Genomic DNA, 26,397 nt, shown 5'->3' on the forward strand with positions numbered 1-26,397 from the left:
CTAACCCAGCAGCACTGTGCCCAGTCCTTGTTCAAAGGCGAGTATGGTCATACATTTGTGACTGACAACCAGGGCCTCCCGCCCTTGTCTGAGAGCTGGCACAATGATCTCGGTGTGTGTGTGTGGGGGGGGTACCTATGTGCGTGCAGGCATATGTGCATGTGCATATATGTATGTGTGTCCACATTCATATGCATACGTATGTGTGTTGAGTGTGTACACATGCACATGTATGTGTGTACATATGTGTTTGCATATGTGAATGTGTGCACGCAGGGATATGTGTGTATGTAAATGTGCATGCTGGTATGTATTTGTACAATTATGTACATGTGCACACAAACGTGTGCATGCATGTTACGACTGCACATGTCTGTGCATGCAAATATATATACATCGTTCCATTCACATATGTATCTGTATAAGAGAATGCATGAACATATGTATCTGTGTGTGTATGTGCTCGCGCTCATAACCCACATCAAACTCCGAGTATCCTCAGGGGTGCGGGAAGGAGGCTCTGTGGCCACAAGCCAGCTAAAGGGAAGAAACACAGGTGGGCTGACCCACCTCTATCTCACATCTCACCTTGGCCCCAGTCTCTCCATTCAATCCCTCGGGTGCCATCTTTCTGTGGTCAGGGCTGGAGGGCTGTATATAATACACTGAGGCATAGACACAAAGGTAAAGGTGATCCCTTGGCTGTGGGACCTGAGCTACGAAGCATCTGAAGGAAAGGAACAAGGTGTACTGGCAACTGGTGAGCTGGGGAAACATGCAGGAAGGTCCTCCTTCCTGGGGTCCCTGCACAAGCCCTCTGTGGGATGCAAGAACGTCACCAGGATAGTCACTGCAGGCATCCAGAGACCTGGTGAAGGCGACTTGGTATCTGAATGTCTGAAGTCTGAGCAGAGCCCAAGATGCGAGGCTTCCTGGTGAGGCCCCGGCATTTGCTGTATGAAACCTGAACACAAGGCCATCTGCCCCAGACCTGCCCACAGCAGCTGGTGTGAAGGTGCACTCAGCTCAGAAGAAGTCCTCCCCAGCACCCACACCCATCTCATCTCTCTGTCAGCAGGATCAGAGGCACCCACTGAGTGCCTACTGTGTGCCTGTCCCTACGTGAGACACTCAAAATGCGTTTCTGGGCTCTGCTAAGCAGGAGGGAACCATCTCGAATCACCCAGACAGGAGAAGGGGTTTGAAATATGAGCTCACTGCTCTACGGAAGCACCAGGAGGAATCAAACTCAATTTGAGGATTGTACTGCAAAGGGGATGCAGGGAGGGGGGGCTGTACCATGGGAGCAAGTCTTAGGAGGCACCAACTCAGTAATCAAGACAAATGATGTTTTAATATGCAATATAACTTAAAAAAAAACAAAATCAATACCAATGCATATCAATTATCGAGACATCTACAATGAAGGTTGGAATTTAAAACAAAAGGCCAGCTGTGCGCCACAGCACCCTCCACTCCTGCCTCACTCACCTGCCAGCCCTAGACTGCCAGCAGAGCCCCTCAGGATTGGCCTGTGGATGCTTTTCCTTCTTCGGAACTTCACGTTCACCTCTATTTTAAAAACATTCCATTAAAATATTTATCTAAATTATTGAGTATTTTGTATCTCCTGAATTCCTTAAACTTGATCACCAAGTTAGTGTCTTGCTCTCCTCCCCCCTTGCCAGCTCTGCATCAGGGAAGGCTTCCTGGAGGAGACGATGAGTAAGCGATGCAAGAGCTTCCAAGGCCTCACTGCAGCATTGTCTACAAGAGCCAAGACATGGGAAACACCTAACTCTCTATTAGCTAATAGAAGTGAATAAATAAAATGTGATATTTAATATATACATATAATATATATATATACATTTACACACTTATCTACACATACACATAGTAGAGTATAATTCAGTCATAGAAATGAAGAAAACTTTGCTATTTGCAATGGCCTGGGTGAAATTTAGTGGCAGTAAGCTCAGTGAAATAAATCAGACAGGGAAAAGCCAACGTGCATGGTGCCATTTACATGTGGAATCTCCAAAACCTACAGCCAGAGAGTAAACTGGTAGTTGCTGGTAGCTAGGAAAGGACTCTGGTAGGGTTGGCAGGGTTGGCATGTGCTTCCTGGTGACACGGGCCAACAATACTTGCATGTGTAACAGCTGTTGAAGCCCAGCTGTTTGGTAGTTAACACACCAGTGGTGGGAGGTGGTGGTGGTTGTGTTAACTGGTCCTCCAGGGCACCGTATCCCTCAGTGCTTATGTACCATATCATCACATTGTACGTCTTCAAATATACAAGATTCTGTCAATTGTGTCTCAACAAAGCTGGATCAAGGGAGAAAGGAGAAAGTGGGGAGGGGGGGAGAAAGGTCCCTTGGGGGGGAGAAGCACTCAGGCAGAGTTGCAGGGAAATGCGTGAGGTCACAACAGTGGCAATGACACCGATTCTCCTTTCAAGGTGACTTTTTCCCTAATACCCAATGACTCAGGTGCCCGTTAGGAGCTGCAGTGTGTAACATACACAAACTCACTCCGTTTTGTGGGTCATCTTGTGAGTCAGGCCTCTGACCTCAAGCTGAAAGCTAAGGAAACTGAGGCACCAAGAGAGAGGGGGGGGGGCACGAGCTCTAGGATCCAAATGCAGATGGGCTGGTTCCAGGGCCCGCAGCCACTGTGCCATGCTGACCCCTGTCAGGATGCAGGTGGAGGGGGGAGGTGTGGAAACAGCTGGCAGGGCCAGCCCAGGAAAGAGGACACACACTCCACTCTGGGCCCCAGAGGACAGGCAATGGGGGGCCAGGGAAGCACTTCCTTCTCGCTGGCATTTCCCAGTGTGCTTTCCAAGATGGCCCTGCCTATAGCCTGGACACAGGTCTAGGGGCTACGGTTCTGGAGGCAGAGATCACTTATTCATTCAACAAACATTTGCTTATCAAGTTAGTGAGAGGTAGGTATTGGGGAAGTGATACACAAGGAAGACACAAGCCCTGATCCTTCCATTCTCACGGAAGCTCGCAGTCATGCAGGGCATCTTGACTTGGGCAGATGCCACAGGGATGGAGGTGCTAGAAAGGTTAGGGAGCTCTACAGAAGAGGGAGTCAAGGCCCATGGGGAAAGGAGACACAGGGTCTACCTTGACTGAGGTGTGGTCTGGGCACCTGAGTGCACTGCCCCTGAAGGCAGGAGCATGCCCAGAGGGATCACTGGTGGGCAAGATGAGCATTAAGGTGTCTGCGATGGTTCCAGGTGGGGACATTCCATAGGAAGTGGCCACGTGAATCCTGAGCTCAGAAAGAGTCTCTGGTCCCGAAAAAGAGAATCTGGGATTGGGCTCAAAAATGATGGAAGCAGCTGCAGAAGGATGAGACCAGCTGGGGGGAGGGCAGAGAGGTGCAGGCCCAGGACAGACACGTCGGGAAACTGCTGGGATGTGCAGAAGGCCAGAAAGAGAGAGAAAGAGCAAGGAAAGGAAAGAAAGAAAAGAGCAAGGAAAGAAAGAGCAAGAAGGAGCAGCAGGGACAAATGCGAGGGCAGGTTGGGTGGGACCGAAAGGCAGCTCCAGAGCCTCACAGCGTCCTGCTGACCTGGAGGAGGCTGAGTATAATGGGTGGGACAAGAGTCCTGCCTTGGAAAAAAGAAAGCGTTTCCTGGCTGCAACCAAACCAAACCAAACCAAACCAAAACAAACCAAACCAAAAACAAACAAACAAATAAACAGAGAGGGTACGGGCCAACGGAGGAAAGAGAGGGCGAGATTATGGCAACTCAGGAGTCTTAGGGCTGAGACGGGCATAGTTTATAAACATTTGCAGTGTGGAAGAAAACGGGCCATCTTAAAAGGTGCTGGGGAAAAAGAGAGTAAATGTGTGTGCAGGGAGATTAAATAGCAAACAGCAAATCGGGAGGAGAGATGGGGAAAAAACAGCCTGGCGTTGGAGGGTTGGAGATGCAGAACCTAGAATAATGTGGGGGGCTGGCCCTAGAGTACAGGAACCTCGCTGTCTCCCGAGAGAGGAAGGAAGGGGCAATGGCAGTGGGCTTCCACGGTGAGGGTGGCGGCTGGTGGGAGCCTGTGAGGCCACTGGGGGCACATGGTCTTTCTGATGAGTCAGGACCAGTCACAGGAAAAAGGATCTGAAACTGACAAGCATGTTGGAAGCAGTCTCCGTGGGGAAGAGGAAGCCATGCCTACCCCTGTGGGCACAGAGGATGAAGATGGCACGTCACAGGGTCTCCAGAGCCCTTGATAATGGGGTTCATGTGGGGCCAGAGAAAGGGATGCAGAAGTGGCTGTGTGTGTGTGTGTGTGTGTGTGTGTGTGTGTGTGTGTGTGTGTGTGTGTTCGGGGGGTGTAGCTGGCTTTATAGAAAAAGAATGACAAGTTGCTGAGGATACTGTTATATGGGGACCAGCTGGTAGCCACTGGGCTGAGGCTATAAGAAATGGGTAGGATCAGGGCTGGAGCAATAGCACAGCGGGTAGGGAGTTTGCCTTGCATGTGGCTGACCCAGGTTCGATTCCTAGCATCCCATGTGGTGCCCCCGAGCATCGCCAGGAGTAATTTCTGAGTAACCCCTGTGCATCACTAGGTGTGACCCAAAAAGCAAAAAAAAAAAAAGAGAGAGAGAGAGAGAGAAATGGGTAGGAGGGGGGCTCTTGAGAGATCAAGGGAAGGATGATGAAAGGGGCAGAGAAATGAGTTGGGGGCGCGGGGCGGTGGGAGGGCCCAGCTGAGGACCAAGGGCCCAGCCTAGGACTCAGGAAGCATAATTCCAGGGGCTTGCAGGATCAGTCCACCTGAAGACAGGCGCTGATGTAAAAGGAAGCAAGAAGGTCAAGAAACTGTGGGGCAGGGAGGCGGCAAGCCTCAGGGAGGAGAGGCAGAGTCAGAGGCCGCTGATAGGAAAGGGGAGGGATGGGGGGAGGGGTAGTAGAGGCACATGAGGTCAAGGAGCTCTCAGCAGAGCGGGGCGTGCCAGGCAGGGTGGCCACCTGGATCCCTTCCTAAGTCTTCGAGGTTCAGGGGCATTTAGGGAGGTAACTGGGTCATGGCGAGCCCCAGGGGAAGTCGGACTGACAGGGTCATCTGGCAGAGGCTGAATTAATGGGGTGATGGGCAGCTAATGGGCCGGGTGGCGGGGAAGGGGGGGTGCCTGGAGTTCAGCTCCTCCCAAGAAGGCCTGGGGGTGGGGGTGGGGGTGGAGGCTGGCTCTGTCCCTCCATCAGCACCGCTTGCCCTGGTCTGGCCCCTTCCTGCAAGCCCAGCACGGGTGTCTGCTGGGAACACGAGCCCCGCCTTCCCGCGGGGTGCTCCCTGTGCTCCCCTCCTGGCCTAACAGGGACTAAGGCTTGAACCTCCTGGTCGGGTGCTCACGGAGTCTGATGTCAGAGCCAGGAATTACACACTGATAAGGCCAATGCTGACTTGGAGAGGGTCACGCAGGCAGTTTCCCGTTATCATTTAATACAATTTCCATTTCACGAGCACTGCTCTCTCCCCCCTCGAAGCTGACCCAAAGCAGGCTGGGAGATCCATGCCGTGTGCTTGGGCTCTGCCACTCTGGTCCTGGGCTTCCCCCTCTCCAGCTGTTAGAATCCTTCCATCTCTCAGCCCCCTCACTCTCTTCTCCCCAGGTCTTCTTCTGTCTGATACCAAATGGGAGTTGTCTTTCCTGACCGAGGTCTGTGCAGAAGGAACCGCACCACTTTCTGGTGAATTCATCATCTGATGTGATTCTAGAAGGGTGGTGCCCTGTGGAGGTAGGAGGGGATGACTCAAGTCTGGGCAGCCTCTGGTCTGTTCCTTCCACTGCCGCTTCCTCTACTTCCGGGTCTCACAAGGCTGGAGTCACCTCCTCCAAACAGCCCTTCCGGATGGCTCCACTTAGAAAGACCCCTTTTACTTATCTCCCTCAGCCTCCCTTCAGAGCCCTGAGTGTCCTCTGTAAGCATCCATCCTTCCGTTTCTCAATTACTGTTCCAGACAGTGGGGGAATAGAAGGAGGGAAGGAACCAGAAATCTGGAGCGTCCTCTCTGGTTGAGCATCAGGGGCAAAGCTTTCACCAGCCCAGCACCAAGCCCTTGCCCCGCCCCTTTTCTGGCCCACCTTCCCTCCCTCCCTCCCTCCCTCCCTCCCTCCCTCCCTCCCTCCCTCCCTCCCTTCTTTCATTCCTTCCTCCTTTTCTCACTCCCCTCCTTCCTCTCTTCCTTCTATCCTTCCCTCCCTCCCTCCTTCCCTCCTTCCCTCCCTCCCTCCCTCCTTTCCTCCCAGGCCCTGGAGTGCTTGCTGGATAAAGGCAGGCACCGATGAAGCATACCAAGTCACTGAGGATACACACCTAGCAGAGTGTGTGTGCAGAGAGAACTCTGTTCTGTACATGCATCCAGCTACTTTCTGCTGTTTGGAATCAATGCTATGTGGCTCATTTTCCTACTTCTGAACATGGAGGTGTCCAAGGAGACTCTCCCGACACGTGTGTTGCTGCGTGTTCGTGTGACTCTCTGCACCTGATCGATCCTAATGGGATGCTGGTGCAGTGTGGATGAATGATGGTGACGTCCTCCCCTCCCATCTCCTTCCTCACTGCCATGGGCATGTCATAGGCCAAGGAGGTAGGGCTACAGTGGGCACTGTGGACACGCAGAACATCTTGGCTGCTTCCAGGCATTCTGCTTTCACCCTAGACCTAGCTGTAGAAGCCTGTGTATTTAGAAAGAGTCTCGCTGATGAGACATTTTTTGCCAAATTCTATCCTTCAGCCTCTTCCCCAACCCCAGGGGCCAGGGCAGACGTGGGTAAAGCAAGGATCCGGCTGAAGGAGGCAGCTGTTGCCAGCTGTAGGTGCACCCCAGCCCCCAGCTTCTGAGAATTCCTGCAGGGCATCGGGGAACTCAGGGAGCGACTCAGAAACATGTCTGGAGCAGGAGGGTTTGGGCCATTCAGCTTCTGGGGCTGAAAGAGGACGTATCTGAGGAAGCTACTAATGCAGACGAGGCTGATAGTAGCCCCATGCTTGACACTGCAACGGGAAGAGAGGCAGTGTTGGAAAGGTGGGGTGTCAGCGTGCTTGTCCACTGTCCCTTGGCCTCCCTTCAGATCTTTCTCCAACACCTTCTCCTCCAGGAAGCCCACCAGGCCCACCAGCAGTGCTGAGCGATAGAGAAGGGGAGCGAGGACTGTCCAAGCAGGGCCATCTGCTCCTTCCTAGCACTCTGGCTGCCTTTGAGTGCATGGTTGGCTCCAGTTCCATCCATAGGCAGCTCCAGAGCTAGCCCCTACTCTTGAGTATGGATGTCTGACCATTTCCTTCCTACCTTAAGCCCATCTCCGTGGCCAGGAGCCTTTCCTGCTGCCTTCAAGTCAGGCTAGGCCCCCACCTTCTCCTCTTCCTCTGCCCTGCAGAACACGGGCTCTGACCCAGGCGAAGTCTGCCTTACTGTCCTCATGGCTCTGCGTCCTGAACGGTGTGTGTTCTGCAGAGTGGTTCTGATGGTGCTGAGTGCCTGGGTGACCTCCTTCACACACAAACTCCGGGACGCTTGGGCACCCTTTCTGCAGCATCGCCACACTCACCTCCCCTGGAGCTCCAGCCAGATCCCAGCTCCTGCCTCCCCGGGACCAGTCTGCCCAATTTAGCATTAACAGGCCAGGGAAGCCAAGAGACAACTAGATTGAGGCTAAAACTTGTTAGCAAGTTGTATGTAATTTTATAATGTTTCTGGTACGTGCTAATTGCCTGTTCCTTAAATATTTCTTGTTCTACTGGGAAGCAAAGCGATTGCAACTGTGAATGTGTTTCCTACAGCTGGCGGCCCCCATGGAGGGGGACTGAGTTTAGAAGCTCAGAGGGGACTCTGGGAAATAAATTCTCCAGTTTCCTACACAGGGGTACAGACTTTTAATGAGGTTTTGTGTGTGTGTGTGTTTGTGTGTGTATGAGAGAGAGAAAAAAAAGAGAGCGAATGAGAGAGAGAGTGAGAGAGAGAGGGAGGGAGGGAGGGAGAGAAAGCGGAAGTGTGCAAGAGAGAGAGTCAGAGAGAGAGTGTACTCACGACAGAGTGCAGTCCCACACACCTGACCCAGAGAAGTGTATTCCCCATGAATTGGAGTATGGGACATTGATGATGATGGGGCTAGGTGGGGGCCAGTGCCTTTGCCACTCAGAGGGCATCAGTTCTGGCCCTTCCCTTCCTGAGCCAGGAATTCTGTCTTCCGGGAGCTGATGAGTGGGGGTTGGGGAGCTGGAGCACTTCTGCAGCTTTGGGCCCCGGAAGCAGGGGAGCTGGTTGTCCGTGGAGGCTTCCCTGCCAGCCCCTGGGCCTCCTCTCCCAGGTTCTGTCTCCTCAAGTACCTTTTCACAGGAAGGGGGCTTAGAGATGAGCAGGGACTGGCGAAGGGACTCCTAGAAGTTGCAGGAGTCCTGGGCAGTCCAGCTCATGCTGACCACAAGTCCATGGGGACATGGGAGAAGTGCTAGAGGACAGGTAAAGTGGATGAAAGGGGGCAGCGAGGGTGTTGGGGAAGGTGCTACTGGACCTCTGGACAAGTCCTCCCCCTTGAATCCTGCCCGCTGTTCTGAGCAGGGGGTGCGGGCCAGGTCTGGGACCCTCTGGCCCCTGCATCATCTGGTCCCATCTGTACCCAATTCCTGGACATGAAGCCTCACTGAGTCTTCCAATCCACTGGCCAGTCAGGGAGAAGGTGGGGGACATGGCAAGACAGGGGTCCAGCATCCTGCCAAGCAGGCACAAGTCCCCGGGAAAATGAGGACATGGAGGAGAGAAGGGAGTAACGGGGACACACTGAGAGGGCCAGAGTGGAAGGAGCTGCTCTCCACACCAGCCACGCTCACTCTCACAAACGGTACACGCTGAGCTCTTCGACCATTGGGGAGATGAGCTCTGGTGGCAGAGTCCCCACGTTGTTCTGGGAGCATCCTCCAGGCGGCTCTGTGTCCCAGGTCTCTCATACACCGCTCTTCTCATGCACACAGACCTGAGAAGTCCCTGCAGTCTGGCCCTGTCCCCTACGTCCGGGCTCCCCTGACCACTCCAGGATAAGCAGTCAGTTGTGACCCAGGCCCCTCGCGCAGCACAGGAGTCAGTCAGTACTGACTGAGTGGAAGTAGCATGGACCGACAAACACAGTCTGAGCAACAGGACTCAGGCTCGGGGTACATGGCCCCTTGGGCTGGGCCAAGGCCAGTTCTATAGGGAACTAGAATTTGGTTATTCTGGGTTTCCTCCAATTTGGGGGACAAATCAGAGCTTTGACACAGAGCTTGGCCAGGACCCACCCTTCCTTGTGACTGGAGCAGGGACTTCATCCTTCTGAGTCTCCGACGACTCCTCATCTATCAAAGAGCAGCCATCAACAGCTGTCAGCATCGAATGAGACAAAGCAGCGCTTTTCGAATGTCTTTTAGCTACAACTCCCCTCTTGCAAGCCAGCTCACAAGGCCCAGGAGAAAAAGGTCACCCTCAGCGACATCCTCCTTCCTCAGTCACCCATAGAACATGTGTGTGCATGTATGTGTAGGTGTGTTTGCACGCGTGTGCACGTGTGCACGCGTGCCCCTGCTTTGGATGTGCAGCCACTCATCACTGTGACCCCTGGCTGGGCTTGGGAAGTTGCTGGCTGCAAAGCTGAAACCAGAGGGAGGCTCAAGATCTCACAGGGCCCTTCTCAGGTCCACCCCAGCCAGGTCAGAATCGGGGGAAGAATAGGTGTATGAGCTTCGTGCCAGGGGCCTGGCATTTCTAGAGATGTATCCCCAAGAATCTTCAACCTCCCCGGGGGAGACCCAGCAGATGGGGGGCACTGGGGCTCAGGAGACAGCATTGGTGCAGAGCCAACCCAGGTCAGCCAATTACACACCTGGACCCCAAGGCATCTGTGATGGGGAGCAGTTTCATTTGAAGTTTCAGAGCACTTACCTTCGTAAGAAGCCTTGAATCCCAGGGAGCTGCCACTGCTGTCTGTCTGGAAGAGAAGCCACATCTGATGGTTGGTGCTGACAATGAGATCTGGGACCGAAGTACCTGTCAGGCTGGCAGGAGAGAGAGATTTAGAGGTGGGCACCCCACCACGCGGCCCCCAACAGGCTGAACGCTGACAGCTGAGTGCCAAGGCCTAGGTGGGCGCTCAGGGCCATGTGCTAGGGCGGGGGGGGCAGTGTCTCCCCCCTCAGCCATGGGCAGAGCCTGGCTCCCACGTGCAGCCCGTAATCCCGAGGCTTAGCAGAGGTCGGGATGGTCTCCCCAGAGCACAGCCCCACCGCATGATGGAATCTCACGACAGTGACAGAATCTTCTCCCTTGGCTTTTCCTCGACCTTGCTTGGCTAAAGAAAATGTGGTCACTATGTTTCTATGTCCCAGTTGTCTGCAAGGTCTCAGGCAGTTCTGAGCCTTTGGGGAACAGGTGTGTGTGTGTGTGTGTGTGTGTGTGTGTGTGTGTGTGTACGCGTGCCTGTTTGTGTGCGCCTGCGTGTGTGCACACGCGCACTTGTGTGTGTGTGTGTGTGTGTGTGTGTGTGTGTGTGTGTGTAGCATATGATTCCAAGTCTGTATGAAGTTACACTGCTGCAGACTTACACAACAGTGGAGCCAAATTGCAGATTGGCACAAATGGAGCTGCAGAGACACAGAGAAAGGCACGGGGGTGCCAGACTTGTCCCCAAACCTCCCTTTTTCCTCCCTCCTAAGACACAGCCCTGGCTGGGCAGCGAATCCCAGGGAGATGCGGTGGGGCGGGGGAGCACCTGCTTCCCTGGGCTAGATCCCAGAGGGGCTGAGGGAGTATGGTAAAACCAGAAACAGCACGTGGGGTGGGGGTAGGGGGGGGGCATCCCCATGGCAGCGTGGCCCTAACCAACCCACTCGGCTCTGCAGTCTGTTCCACTTACATGTAGAGGACAGTTTTCTGGTCCCCATCCTGCCCGCCGTCCCCTACTGTCAGGGTGTCGTAGCCCCTCTCCAAGTCGAACTCCTCGAAGGCAAGCTTGATCACCTAGGGAGGGAGCTGAGAGTCAGGTGCAGGCAGGGTCTTTTCTGGAGATGCCGCAGCCCTGAGCACAGAAGTAGGTTCCTGGTTGTGCCTTTATGCGCAGAGTCCCTGGAACTGTCCCTGCCACCCCATCTCTGTGCAAGCTGGGGTCTCAACAGAGCCTCTGACGCCCCTTTTTCTGAGTGTAAACTCCCTCGCCAGGTGACACAGTCTCTGGGGTTCCCAGATATTTGCCAAAGATGTTCATGGCACATCTGGCCAATTCTGGGAGCCGCCATGGCAACCCCAGGCACATCTGGCCAAGTGTGAGATGATGAGGCTCCTTCTTCACACTTTAATACACTCAGGTCCCAGGGGGCCTGGGGCTGATTTTCCCAGCCCCATGCAGCCTCTCAGTTCTCTGGCCTCCAGGGACCTGGGGAAGTTTCTCTCTGCCTCGCCTCTGCTTGCTTTCTCTCCACTTTCCTTGTTTGTTTACTTGTTGAATAAAGGAACATTCCAGGAAGCCGATTTCGACACAATTGCATTCTCTGAACTAGTTTTCCCTCCTGCTTCTCACCAGTATTTATGAAACACACACCGTATGCTAGCCTTGGAGGGGGGGCTCTCCATATGGACCCCTCTCACTGAGCAGGGGCGACGGGAAAGTTACGGTGCAGGTGCTGTGGTGAGGACAGTGGGAGCACAGGACATCGATCTAGCTGCCAGGGTGGGTGCTGGCATGGCAGGGTAGGGGCTGAGGGGGGCCCCAGCTTGTGAGGAGGGGAGGCGGGTGATGGAGGAAGGCAGTGGAGATGAGTAGAGGCAGGTGCCCGCTCTGTGTCAGGCAGGAAGGGAAAGCAGGGCCCGGTGACTCATGGGCTCCCTCAGCTGCCTGTCTGGGCGCTGGCCCTGCTGCTGCCATCTTACCGGGTCTCTCTTCCACGCCAACTGCATGAGGAGCTTCTGTCTCCCAATGGGACAGGGCAGTGCTCTGCTCTTTCCTACTCTGCAGTCCAAGGCGCAGAGAGAATTCCTGCGGGGTCCTCACTGGGGAGGGTTCCCCTTTCTAAGTCCAACAGCCCCAAACACCTAGTTTCAGGGTGTCAGCAGAAGTCTTCCCCCACCCCCAGGGTGCTTCTCGCCTCCTCAGAGGCTGCCGTGGAGACCAGCCTTGTGCTTAGACAGTGAGAGAAGAGGGGAGTCGATGCAGAGGTGAGCGAGGCTTCCTGGAGGCCCAGGGAGAGCCCAGGAGAAGAACTGGACTCAGGGAGGAGACAAAGGGGTCAGAGCCAGGTGAAAAAGGGTCAGGAAGGGGCAGTGAGGTGAGTTCACATGCTCGGCTCGTCTGCAGCAGATCATGGAGAGCAAAGTATGAGAGAAGAGGTCAGACTAGGAAGGGTCAAGTTGGGAAAGGTCGGGCTGGGAAGGGCATCAATTATGGGAAGGAACTGGACCCTGGTGCAAAGACAGGAAAGGACCATCAGAGGTATGTGGGGAGGTGGAAAACCAGGACAGGGACAGCTGGGCTATTGCAACAGCAGAGGTGAGAGGTGAAGGGACCATGAACTCATAGCATGCAGGAAAGAGGAATGAGACCCTTGTGTTGCTGTGAGTGAGTGGGCAGCCAAGACCACATGCCTGGCTCCCCAAAACCAGCCGCAATCCTGGGACACTGGCTCAAGCTGGACTCTCCAGCCAGAGCTGACACTTGCTCTTCCCAGTTGAGTGATGGTTCTGGGTCCTGGCCGGCAGGCAGACCAGCCGGGGTCCTTGAGACCTGCTCCCTATACCCCTCAACCTCCAGAGCTCCGCATCCTCTCTCATCACTGACTTTCTCGGTTCTCCTGACCCTGCTCTGCTCTCCAAGGCTCCCCATGAGGCTCCAGATGCTCCTATCTCCCCTTCCTGCCACCCCTAACCCCACCTGGCTCCTCCTCCACATCCAGATCTTCCCTGGACATGGGGCCACATCTCACTGCCTCTGTCCTCCACTCCACGGGGAATGTGTGACAGCTGGATGCACAGCCGGGACCATGCCCAGTGCCTCCTACAGTGGTGGTTCCACTCCTGGCGTCGGCGGCCTTGGGTGCGGATGGGGTGTGAAGGTTTAAAGAAGGAAGGGTTCTAGGGCACGGAGAGATTTCAGTTTTTTCATGATAGGCCACATGAGTTTGCAAACCGAGATCTAGAACCAAGGTGAGCATATGGGCCCTGGGAAGGGCCATGCAGCTGTGGCAGTGGATGCTGCCCTGGGCTGCAGGAGCGGGTGTGGCACAGCCCAGTAACTCTGGGCAGGAAACGAGCAGCAGGCTGGACTGGGCAAATAGGCTGGAACATGCCCACCCCTGGCGGGGAAGTATCTCAGGGACACTGTCACAGGCCTTGACCACTCTCTCCTGGAAGATTTCTTAACTCTACGCCAGACGCAGAACAACTCCCAAAAGCTACCCTGCTGACTTCCCTAGACAAAGGAGGAAACCTCAGCCCAGAGTTGTTGGTCAACTCTCCCAAGGGAAGTATCAGAACGAGGACTCACCAGGAGGCCAGAGGGCAGGCTGTCATGCTCTCTGCTGCTTTGGGGTTTCCCTGTGAGTCTGGGGTCCTGAGGCTGGGGCCCTGAGAGACCCTCTCAGCTGCCCAGCAGGCACTTGGTAAACAGCGTGAGTAGAACTGAGGGGATGAGGGTGCAGCCTCGGCAGGGAGTGGGGTGCCTGGCTGTGCCCGTGCACCAACCCCACCAGCCTGCAGGCAGAGGGTACCAGCTCACCCCTGTCACCTCCCCAAATGGAAGCATATGATGACTTGGTCTGTAATGGGGAAGGATGGCTTTGAGGGCCAGAACCCAGAGCCATAAAATGATCCGCATCACTGGGCAGAGCAGCCATGGGTGGGAACTGCATTTTACAGCGCCTGACCCAATCCAGGAGCTAATTACACTGAGTAGAATATTCCCCACGCACCACAGTGCAGCTCAGGGATGAACCTGTGCCGGCATTTTCTTGCTTCTCTCCCCCTCCTGGGCTTTGGCCTTTGCTTAAAGATGGGATTCGGGAATGACTCATTAACGAACAAGCAGATCAATCAGGCTCGCAAGTGGCATTTGGAGGCAGGAGAGTGGCAGCACTCAGAACAGGCGTGATCAAAGCAGCCCATTTGTCCCGGTGCAGACACCTCCTTCACACCCGTTAGGTAGATGAATCAACGATCCCATCCTCTCAGACAGAATTACCAAGCACCTGCCCTGTGCCAAACACCAAGTTAGCTGCTCCCTGCTAGCAGCCGCACTGGCCTGACAGGGGAGAGCAGAACGCCAGTGCCAAGGCCTGAGTGTAAGCGAGGAGTGTTGGAAGCTGGGGGGAAGGGAGGGGATGGGCAGGTGCCCAGAGGACTGGGCATGCTGGTCTTTCAGGCTGCAGGGCCTGGGCTCTGTCCGGGGAGCACAGGGGACGAGGAGGGAGCAGGGGGGCAGGGGAGGAAGAAAAACAGCCTCGCTGGGTCTGCAGTGGGCCTGGGCTGGACCACCAGAAGCAGCAATCTGACTGATAGGCAAACTGGAGGGAGGGTGCAGGAAGGAGATGCCAGCATGGAGGGATGGCTAGAGGCAGCCTGGGAGGCTGACGCAGGCGCTAGTGGGAGGGAGGGAGGGTGGCTTGGCGGGAGGCTGAGTGTGTTCCCAGCAGAGAGTACTTGGGGGTGTGGGGAGTCCCTGTGACTGAGCCCCTGTCCTAAGCACCCGGCCTGGAATTGTGGCATGGAACCGGGACAGTGCACAATACCGACCCTGGGCCCCTGAGGACCACCCATGTGTTAGGGGAAAAGGACAGTCCTGCCAGCCTGTCCTGGTGAAGCTCAGAGGCTCTGAGAACCCAAGAGGTCTGTCCACGAGCCCCTTTGCCTTCCCCACTCTCCAGGATCCTGGGCCAGACAAAGCAGCATCTGTGTAACCGTGTCCTCGGGCCATACCTGACCTGCCATGCTTCTGTGCTCCCCTGAGCTAGGAAGCATTCTTATACTTTATAATATATATATATATATATATATATATATATATATATATTCGGAGAGCCCGGCAAGCTCCCGAGAGTATTCGATATGCCAGACACAGTAACAACAAAGTCTCCAATGGAGACGTTACTGGGCCCGCTCGAGCAAATCGACGATCAACGGGAGGGCCTTACACACATATATATATATATATATATATATACACACATGTATGTATATATATATATACACACACATATATAATGTTTATTTTTGTAGCTTAGGTGATATGGTTACAATAATGTTCACTTCATGGTTTTGGTGAACAAAGTGGCTGCACCTTTACCATCACCGAGGTTCCCCACCTGTCCCTGGCTCACCACTTTCTGTCCCCACCCTCGTCCCCCTCTGTCTCACTGCTCGGTCATGTCAGTTTTGCAATCAAAGGCAGGGTTTGTCCTCATTTGTTACTATCAACACCTTCATTTTGTATCTCTATAGGACACAGGTGAGTGAGATCATCCAGTATATATTCTTCCTCTGACTTATTTCACTTAAATGATGCCTTCCACATCCATCTAGGTCACAGAAATGGCACGATCTCATCATTTCTTGCAGCTACATGTTATTCCATTTCGTATACAGACCACGACTTCTTCATCCATTCGTCTGTTGTGGGGCATTTGGGTTGTTTCCAGATACTGAGTATTGTGTATAGTGCTGCAGTGAACATAGGTGTGCAAACATCTTTTGGAATTAATGCATTTGTGTCCTTGGAATAGATGTCAAGGAGTGGGAACACAAGGTCATTAAGAACAGGAAGCTATTCTTAATTTTTATTGTTGTTGTTGGTTTATTTTGTTTTGTTTTGTTTTTGGTTTGGGAGGTCACACCCAGGGCGTGTACTCAGGGATCACTCTTGGTGGTGCTTGGGGGACCATATGGGATGCTAGGAATCAAATCAGGGTTGGCTGCATATAAGGCATGTTTCCATCCTGCTGTACTATCTTTCATACCTCTATTCTTAGTTTTGCAAGAAGCCTTCACACTGCATTCCACAGATACCAAACCAGATGACATCCCTCTCAACAGTGAATAGGGTTGTCTTTCCCACCACTTCCTCACCAATATTGGCTGTCTCCAATCTTTTTGATACATGCATTCTTACATTTTCAAAGTGTTGAGAAAATAAGTAAACAAACTACCACAGATACGAATATACAACCCAAACACATGGTCCCCAAAGCCAGAAATATTTATTATCCAGCTCTGCACAGAAAAACAAATGGCTGACTCCACCCTGGACCAGTGGTTTGCAAACTGGGTTCCGGGACACCCTGCACTTTCCTTAGATATTTCACAAACTATCAGCAGAGGCAGAGAAGTCAGAAAAGGCAGGACCCCGCTCTGGCCAAGAGCTTCTAACTAGATCCTGTTCATGAATCCTATTTGGATTCTCTGACAGACAGAGGCAGTGTAACTGTCCCCCTTCACACCTTTCTAACAGAATGCCCATATTGGATGGTGTGCAGTAAGGTGAGGGGGCTGGGGCAGCTTCACAACTGAGACAGGATTCTGGGCAATGAGACTTGAGCTGAGGGTGCCTCAGGGCATTTCTCTGCTTTTCTCGTGGTTTTCCTTGGAATATGACAGCAGAGATTCTTGTGACCCTGAGAAAGATAGCTGCAGCTAGAGACTGACATCGGGGCTGGGAGGGGGGCAGGTAGGGGGCGAGGACTGGGGGTGGGGAAGAGGAAGTGCTGAGACTGGAGGGAACCCCTAAACCAGCACCTCCCTCACCACCTCTGAACCGTAGGCTATGGGGAAAGAGCTGCTTCATGTAAGCTCCTGTGGAGCTTTCTGGGAAGAAAAGTTTCTAAAATCACTGCAGAAACATCTGTAGGCTTTGATCCTCTGGACGAAATTCAAGGATAGAGATTAGGCTTCCCATGGCCCTACCACTCCTGACCAGGGCTCCCTCTGCCGGGCGCTGCTCCAGATCTGCTTCCCCCATTTCCTCAGGAACAACCCCAGCTCCTGAAGACAGAGAACGGTCAGTGTGAGGACAGGACTGGTGCCCTTTCCCCGGTTACAGTGTACTGAGTGGGTGCTGCTGGGCCCTTGCAGGGCTGGGGAAGTGGTTCTTGAGGTGGGAGTCAGGGGGGAAAGGGCAGCCCTGAGCCCTCGGGAGCTGTGAGAGTCAGTGCTTCAGAGGAAGGTTTCGAGGTAAGCAGGGTTAAGACACCCAGCAACAGAGACCAATTCCCAGAGGTTATGGAACCCTGGTCACAAGCTCAGGCTTAAATTGAGTGGGAGTAAACCCTCCCATCCTTCCTGGAGTCATTCACTCATCAACTGATGGGGTCTTCCCTCCCCTTTGATATTCAAGCTAACGAGCTCTTCCTGTGTGTGTGTGGCGGGTCGGGGTGGGCTGACAGGTGTCTCTGGGGAAACAATGGCAGGTGCTATAATCTGGCAGGTGACTGTGAGGGGGTTGGGGGGGAGTCTCACAGACTAGGGGAGATAACCTAAAATTGGCGTTGTACCAACAGCAGGTAAGACAGTGTGGTGAGGAGATGGGGTGCGGCAGGTTGAAGAGCTTCTGGCTGGACAGGTGGGCAGGGCCTGTTTCAGGACCCAAGGATGGGCAGAAACATGGAGGCCAGATCCAGCTCCAGGGAAGAAGGAGGAGGTGAAAAGACAAGAGTAGGAAAGAGACTGAGGACTCAGTGGAGAGCATTACAGTGTCCCTCTTCAGAGGCCCAAGTAGTGGGAGGGGACTGTGAGCATACTATGGGATGCTCTCTCATCACCAGTCAACAGCCTACACAAGGTCTCACACAGAAACGAGGTATCAATGTTTGTTGAATGACTAAGTGAGTGAACCAAGGGGCCAATAAATGTGTTCCTGACATTTTCTCTAGCTGGAGATGGCTGGCCTGGAGAGTTATTTTTCAATTTTCTGGATCTACTTGGGAAAGAGTGACATGGAGCTTCCATCAGGGTGTGAATAGTCAAAAAGCAATGGCTTAGGGATCTCAGTTCATGAAAGGAGCTTTCCTCTCTGCCTCTCTTATTTGGCTTTTCCTTCTCCCTGGCATTCTCTCTGCCACCAAGTGTGCTCTTTCTCCTACCTAGCTTTTCCTTCCTTTTGAGCGAACGGGAATTAAGTTTCCTAATGTAATTCAGCAAGCTCATGCAAATTGGATCATCTGTCTTCAGTTCATACTGAGAAGCTGTGAAGGAAAGCAGATGCGAGCAGGTGGGGGGTTGTGAGGCAGGTATGTGTTCCGCTCCTGTCCAGGGGAATTTCAAGGGTTGAGCAGGACGTGGTCCCAGGCCCAGCCTGCAGCAGTCACACCCAAGAGGGCTCCCTGACTCAGGTAGGTCTCTTCCATCAGGGATGCAAGAGATCAGCCAAGGGCCAGGCTCCACTGTGTCAAACACAGTGATTGCTGTGGAAGAGGTCTGCAAAGCACTGTTTGGGGCACTCAGGAGCCACAAGGAGAATTTCTCAACACTGTACAAACATGATGTGTGTGCCAACAAAAAGGGCTGATGAAGTGCTATTGGAACAGAGGAAGGAGCAAGACCCGTGGGGTTAGGAAGGTGTCTCAGATGAGGAGGTGTGCGGATTTCAACAGGAGGGGAAGATGTTTCCTTGGAGGACAAGGCCAGAATCTGGGACAGGGTGAAGGCAGCAGGGTCTTTGAGGACCTGGGAACTAAGTTCAGCATCTCATTTCCCAAGGACACCCGGCCCTTGGGACAGCGCACAGTGGAGACAGTATTTGCTAATATGGAGCTCTCTCTTTATCTTCTGAGCCTGTTGAACTACCCAGAGAAAGGACTGGGGTGCAGTGGGCAGCTCAGTGCTGACATCCTGGCTTAATTCTGCCTTCTCACACCAAAGTGCTTCTCTCTTCAGCCTGCTCATGGGAGGTCCAGTGTCTAGTCACTGAAACATCCCAAGCTCCCTCCCAGCTCAGTCAGCAGAGGCTGGATAAGGGACTGGAATTCTAGGAAAGGTTTCATGACGCCCTACCCCACCTACCTTACAGGAATCTGTGTACAGAATCACTCCACAGTTATGTGGTGACAAATGAGACCCAGTCCAGTTCTCCATATTCCTGCAGGCAAAAAACTCTCAGCCTCTTGGAACAGCCTTTGTCTTCACCCATTCCTTGCCAATCCCTGGAGTATCAATCCCAGTTGCCTGTCCCTTCTTCTCTTCACTCATCTTCCTCTTCCTCCTCTGTCTTCTCTCTCTTCCTTATTGCTTGCTTTGCACTCAGCCAATAAACATAACCAAGTGTCCAGTACTCTAACCCCACCCCCACCCCAATATTAACTCTTCTTCCCTCTTTTCTCCTTTCTTCAGTCATCATGAAACTTGTCGTGGAACAGGCTGGTCTATTCCACCACCTACAGAGGCTGCCCTGTGTCAACTCACTCTCTCTACACCATTGCTTGTCTGTGTCTGAGGACCCAGAGTAGTTCTTCCAGGGCCTAAACCAACTATCTCTTTACAGTGCTATTTCAGAAAAACTCAGGGATTGCTAGATGTGTCCAATGGCAGACAGCAAATGTCCTGCTCTCACATATGATCCTCCTCCTACCTCTTACTTAAACTGGTTTTACTAAGTTTCTTTCACTGGATTCCTTTTGTCTGGAAGCATGCTCTCTCAGATGCATTCCCAGTTATCCTAGTCTTATTGTTTTTCCCAGAAAGGGGTGTCCATTCCTTAGGCCTATGGCCTTACCATGTGCTAGTGAGAGAACATACACACCTCTCTTCTGAGCCCAGATTTTATCCAGTTTTCAACTGGAGTATCCAAATGCCATTGGTGGAGCCCAAGGTATTTCAATCATACCAAACTTTTTCCCCTGTGCACTTCCATGTCAAGTCTCCCATTGGCACAAGTCAGAAAACTTGACTCCATGCACCTCCTTCTCCTCCATGCTAATATAAAATCACCCACCAAGTAACAATCCATTCTCTTCCTTTCTCACATTTCCAAACCCTTGGCTTAACTGGTCTCACTCCCTCTAATGTTTTCCATAGCTGTCAACATAGCACTGTAGCACTGTCCTCCAATTGTTCATGATTTGCTCAAGCAGGCCCAGTAATGTCTCCATTGTGAGACTTGTTGTTACTGTGTTTGGCATATTGAATACGTCATGGGTAGCTTGCCAGGCTTTGCCATGCAGGTGAGATACACTCGGTATACACTCTTCTAGAGGGGCAGAGGAATCGAACCCGGGTTGGCCGGGTAGGTCGCATGCAAGGCAAATGCCCTACCCGCTGTGCTATTGCTCCAGCGTCAACGTAAACTTGTAAAACTTCAGACCTTTCTGCTCTTACTCTGGGTTAGGATAGAGTGACCCCCTTCCATCCCAAAGCTGATCCCAGTACTATCCTACCCACCTGCTCCCTTCAACTCTGAGTCCTTGTTCTGTCCTGGAGCTACTTAGACTCACCAGTGATAGAGCCGGACAGACTGGGTTTCAATCCTGGCACTGCCATTTACTGGCGATGCACTATAGTTAAGTTTCCTAACCTTTACCCTGTAAATGATTCAGTTTTCTCATCCATCAAGTGGGACTGTAAAACATGTAATTAATGGTGCTATTAAAGGATGAAATAAAATCATTTATAGAGAAGGCTTAGCTCAGTGCTTGGTGCATAATAGGCAAACAATAAGAGATATTACTATAATTGCCAATAGTCTAAACCACCCTCCCCCCAACCTCTGCTTTACTGGGGCTGGAAAGAAAGTTCAATATACTAGAGACTGCTTTGCATGCGGGAGACCCAGGTTCCATCCCTAGCAGCTCAAGATTCCCTAAGAATTGCTGGAAGTGATTCACAAGTTAGGAATATCCCTTAAGCACCCTTGAGTATAGCCCATAAACAAAAAACAACAACTGGCTTCAGGATAAAATAAAACCCCTTTGCCAAGAATGTGGGTCTGATGTGTATGGTTCCTTCTGACCTTTGCATCTTCATCTTCCCCCAAGTGCTTAGAGCTCTTGGTTAGGAGAAGCCATTCCAAGCCTGTAGGCCTTGCATGCACAACTGGCCATTTTGAGCTACTGATTTCCAAGTCTGCTCTTCCTTTAAGACACTGCTCTGGTCATTTCGTTTAATGAACTCTCCTTGCCCTTCTACTTAGCAGCTCCTACCAAGGTTCCCTATGGCATCTTAGTTACCCCTCCATCAGCACTGGCCACGCTTTTGGTGTTTAATTTACAAAAGCCCGTGTGCGCATCTCACGAGGACAGGCAGCAAACTACTAAGGATGAAGCAATGACTACTCAGCTCATAGAAGGTGCCGTGACCTTGAATGGGGGGGGGGGGGCTCTTCCTGCTGCTGGTGGACGCAGTGCAGGGCCCTGCTCATGGTCTGAGCACACGCCTGCTTCTCTCCTGAGGGTCAGCTCCAGAACGGGTTTGGAGTAGCTACATGCCAGAGCTACCCTTGCCCTTAAGTCCTAAACTCTGAATGCCCACACATGTATCCCCTCCTTTCCACATTGTATACTCACGGCTGTCTGCTCATGTGGAGTCAGAACAGGGACCGTCTGGACTCCTTCAATACCTCTGTAGCCCGCTCAAAACCCATGGGATGCTGGTAACACCCTTTGTGCTGGGCATGGAGGAATTGACCTTCTCAGGGGCTGGGCTGGCCTGACACTGGGGGGATGACTGTCATGGGGCCACTCATGTCCACACTGTGGCCAAAGCTAGACCACCTGGGTCGGGGTGTAAATCAGATCAATTTTTCAGGAGGTTCTCAGCCTTACCTACACTTCTCCCTACACCCTACTGTCAGGAGCAAAGGAAAGAGACCAGCATCCCTAATAGTGCACCAGAGAGACCCCTTAAGTCACCAATTTAGTAACCTCAAGGGCTAACCTCCAACCCCCTCCATGTGTCTGGAGCCCCCTTTCCCGCTGACTGGGTTCACCAGCAGATGGTTTGCTCAGATGTGACTCTCTCCTGGGTGTCTGTCTTACAGAGGCTCTCTCTGTAGGTTGTAGAGTTCCTGGAAATGTGCACACTCTGGTCCTTGACCAAACATTTGATCATGTTGAATAATATTTATAAATAACCAAAAGCTTGTAATAAGTTAGAGGGTCTTCTCCTGGACTGAGCTATACACTCCTTAAAATTTATGTTGAAGCCCAGAATTCTGGTGGCAGGGCCTTTAGGGAGATCATTTAGGTGAAATTGGGGCATAAGGGTGAGGCGGGGTTCGTTGGGATCAGATTTCTCAGGAAGGAAGACAGAGGCCACGTGAGGACATGGGGAGAAGGAGGCTGGCGAGGCATTCAAGGGGCGCCTTCACCAACCACCAAATGTGCTGGCACTTTGTGGACTTTCATCCCACAGAACTCTAGGAAAACAAATGTCTGTTGTTTAAGCCACCCAGTCTGCTGCATTTTGTTATGGAAGCCTGAGCAGATGAATATAGTAAGAACACTTAAGAGCACAGAATACAATCAATGTAGGAGTCCCAAATGTGACTGAGAGCGGGAAACTGGTTGTTGTCTTTCCAATCTGTTGAAGTAGAACTTTGGGGTTTTTTCCTTTGGGGGTAGGGTGGAATTTCAGCCATGCTCAGTGGTACTCAGGGTTTACTCCTAGCTGTCTGCACAGTGCTCACTCCTGGCGGTTCCTGAGGGACCATGTGCAGCACTAGGGATTGAACTGGCTTCAGACACATATAAAGCAAGTGCCTTAACCTTTGTTCTATCTCTCCAGCCCTAAGCTTTGGTTTTGATAGCCTCATGACAAAGAAGTGCAGGTGATGAAGGTCCACACCTACCAAAGCAGGAAGATCTACAACACTCCTAAAGAAAGCTGGGCTCCATGAACCTGCACCCATGGTAAGTGTGAATTAGAAAAAAAGTCTGCTACCCTCATTAGGCAGGTAAAGCTGTGGGCCTGGAAACAGTGTGGATAGGAAAGAGAAGTGTCTGGATTAACTGTGGGTTTGGTTTGAAGCCCTCACACTGAGAATTTAGTCTAAAGAAGTTTCTAGCTGGCACAGCATCCAGACAGGAGGCAGAAGCAACAGAAGCTTCCTGGAAGAAGTCATCTCTTACTCAGGGTTCAGATAAATCCCAAAAAGTGTATGATCCTAGGGCTGGAGCAATAGCACAGCGGGTAGGGCATTTGCCTTTTGCATGCAGCCGACTTGGGTTTGATCCCCAGCATCCCATATGGTTCCCCGAGCACCACCAGGAGTAATTCCTGAGTGCATGAGCCAGGAGTAATCCCTGTGCATTGCTGGGTGTTACCCAAAAAGCCAAAAAAAAAGTGTATGATCCCAAGCACACAGTCAAAAATGACCTAACATGGGAGGAAATACAGTGCTGGAGTAAGGAGAGAAACCGTTGTCAAAGAAAGACACTCACAGTCTACGGCCAATAGGAGTGGCTGATACGGGTGATGAAGTAAGAATGTTTGAAACAGCTGTAGAATTAAAGATGAATCTTAACTCCAGAACAAGAAATAGAAGACTATAAAACACGATGGAGACCATGTTGAAAACAACTGATAAATATTTAGTGATTTCAGTAGTGGTGAGATGTAGCTGAAAAAACCAACAGTCAACACAGTAAAAAAATATGAGAGGAAACATAGAAGATGAGTGAAAAATAATCAAATACACCTCACCAGAATCTCAGAAGCAGAAAGGAGAAAGATTTCAGGAGAGGCAATAGCTGAAAAAGGTATTAGCTAAAGTTTCCCCCCAAATAAAATAACGGATCCATAGATTCCAGAAGCTTGATGACTATGAGTAGGACCAATTCCCAAACACCCACAAGACAACTCCAGATAGTGAAACTGAGCAAGAAAGAGGAGACTTAGATCAGGGACACATACACAAGGAGGCCAGTGAACCAGCAGTGATGAGGGGAGCTAGACAGCATGGGACAGTATTTCCACGTGCAGAAGGAACATATCTATCAACTGACTGAAAATCAAGCATCTGGTCTACCAGTGATCTTTGAAGAATAAGGTGGGGGGGCGGATGCTTTAGGACTAATAAGCGTACTTGTCACCAACAGGCAAATGAATTCTAATGTAGGGGCTTGGGACAGAATTCATTCCCAAGAGAGGAACTACTGTGCATACAGGACTAGTGAAAGGAGTAGTGGTAGCTATGTCAGGAAATGCAAGTGGAGGCTGGTTCCATTAAACAATGATAGTAATGTTTGTTAGAAAAAGTCAGGCAACACGGACACAGAGATACGATACAGTCTAAGTCTGGAGAGAAAAATACAAGTCATAGTGTTCTAAGACCTCTGACTATTCGGGAGGAGCATAAAATCACTATTATTAGAATTTATTAAGCAGGTGTATTAATATTTCTAGGGTCACGTAAGAGAACAGAATTGATTATCTAATTTAAGTGGTCTATGTTTTGTAGTTAAAGGAAAAATTAGATTGTTAAAAATTCACCAGTACACAAAACATAGATAAAACAGAAGAAAGTAGAAAATTGCAGGAAGAGAATAGAAAAAAAAATTAGACAAAGACACAAAGATAGCTGACGTAACAACTGGGAAGGAAAAGCTTAAAGGTCAAAAACATTTCTATAGATAGACTCATTCTATAATTGGTTTTGGAAAAGTTAAATTTTCAAACAAGATATGTGATTCTCGACTTGTATGCTCTATTAAAGCAGTTTCAAAATATATAAAGAAAAAATGACAGTACTTCTAGAACTATTAGACAAATTCATGATCACAGTGGGGGATTTTAAAATGCCTTCTTCTGCAGTTGATTGATCAAGAAGACATAATGAAAATATAAAAAGATAAAAACAATTAACAAGCTTGATGTAATGGATACAGAAGAATTTAAGACTGCATAACACAAAATCTATTCTTTCAGGCATATATGTGAAAAACGGCCACTTCTGATCCAAATGGCACATCTAGACAAATCCTAAGTGATTTAAATACACAAAATGTTCTATAACCACAAGCTTTATAATTAATAAAAAATATACAGGAAATTCTTTTTTTCCTGGAAACTATGTCTAAATTATATCTAAATAAGTAATGGTTGAAAAATTGGAAGCATAATAAAAACTAGAAAATATTCAGAACTAAACTATAATAGAAATACAACTTGTAAAAATACAGGAATATAGCTGAAATAATCTTAGAAAGAAGTCAACATCTCCGAGTGTTTAAATCTGACTAGAATATAATTGAGCATAAAAATTAAGATGCTAGAAAAATAACAACACAATGTAATAGATGGGAAGAAGTAACAATGATGAGAGAAGCAGAAAAAGATATGTTGAGAGAAGTATTTGAATAACAAAAACATGAAAACAAAGCAAAGGTATACAATTAGAAATAAAGAAGAAAATAAAAATATAACATGTTATAACATAAAAATGTTGAGGGTAATAAATTTGAAAACTTAGTGAAATGAATTCATGAAATAAAAGATAATCTAAATAATCCATTAGTCATTAAGTCCTTGTCTTTTTGTTTCGGAATACATTCTCAGTGCTAAGAGCTTACTCATAGCTCTGTGCTCAGGGATCATTCTGGGAGATGCTCAGGAAGCCATATCGGATGCTGGAGATCAAAATAGGGTTGACTTTATATCAGGCAAGTAAGTGCTTTAGCACCTAGACTCTTTCTCTGTCCCCTAGTCATTAAATCTTAAATAATATTTAGTTTAAATCTTTGAAGGAGAACCAGACCTAGATAGTTTTGCGGATAATTATTTTTTTAAAAAACAATTCCAAAGGAAAGAGAGGAAACACTCTCCAAATCATTTTATGAGGCAAATAACATCTTCACATAAAAATCCAGCAAAATTCATTTTAATGTGAAAAAGGTGGATCTCATTAGCTAAATAGAAGCAACTTATTAAGCTAAACACCAGCAAATCAAATATAGGAATGCATAAAAATGACCAAGTTGGGTTTATCCCAAAAATGCAGAATTAGTTTATAATTAGAAAAATCAACTCAAGCAATCTACCACATTTAGAAACTCAAGAGACAAAATCATATGACCACATCAACAGATACAGAAAACATACCTAGTAGAACTCTATACTCATCCACAATAAAAGCTCTTAGCAACCTAGGATTAGGAAGGAATGGTGAATTTTTTTAATTGGCTTTTTGTTTATTTCTCTTTTGGTTTTGGGAACATACCCAGAGATACTCAGGAATTATTACTGGGTCTGAGCTCAGAAATTACTTCTGGTAGTGCTTGTGGGACCAAATGCGGGGCCAGGGATTGAACCCAGTTTGTCTGCATGCAAGGCAAGGCATGCGTACAATACTGCTTTAGAACCAGGAATGGTAATTTTTTTTTTTTTTTTTTGCTTTTCGGGTCACACCTGATGATGTACAGGGGTTACTCCTGGC

The 26,397-nt window shown here is 50.3% G+C and overlaps 1 protein-coding gene across 1 annotated transcript in view; it reads right to left on the reverse strand.

Moving 5' to 3' along the window:
• The window catches only part of CSMD2 (CUB and Sushi multiple domains 2), a 628,049-nt gene that overhangs the window by 264,391 nt on the left and 337,261 nt on the right, over positions 1 to 26,397 (reverse strand). The window contains exons 11-12 of the mRNA XM_056122939.1: positions 10,915 to 11,018; positions 9,945 to 10,057 (exon numbers count right to left, since the gene is read on the reverse strand). Of these exons, the coding sequence (XP_055978914.1) occupies positions 9,945 to 10,057; positions 10,915 to 11,018 (217 nt within the window). The remainder of the gene's footprint in view (positions 1 to 9,944; positions 10,058 to 10,914; positions 11,019 to 26,397) is intronic.

The sequence above is a fragment of the Sorex fumeus genome, unplaced genomic scaffold (genome assembly GCF_029834395.1).
Source record: "Sorex fumeus unplaced genomic scaffold, SorFum_2.1 ptg000047l, whole genome shotgun sequence".
Taxonomy (NCBI): domain Eukaryota; kingdom Metazoa; phylum Chordata; class Mammalia; order Eulipotyphla; family Soricidae; genus Sorex; species Sorex fumeus.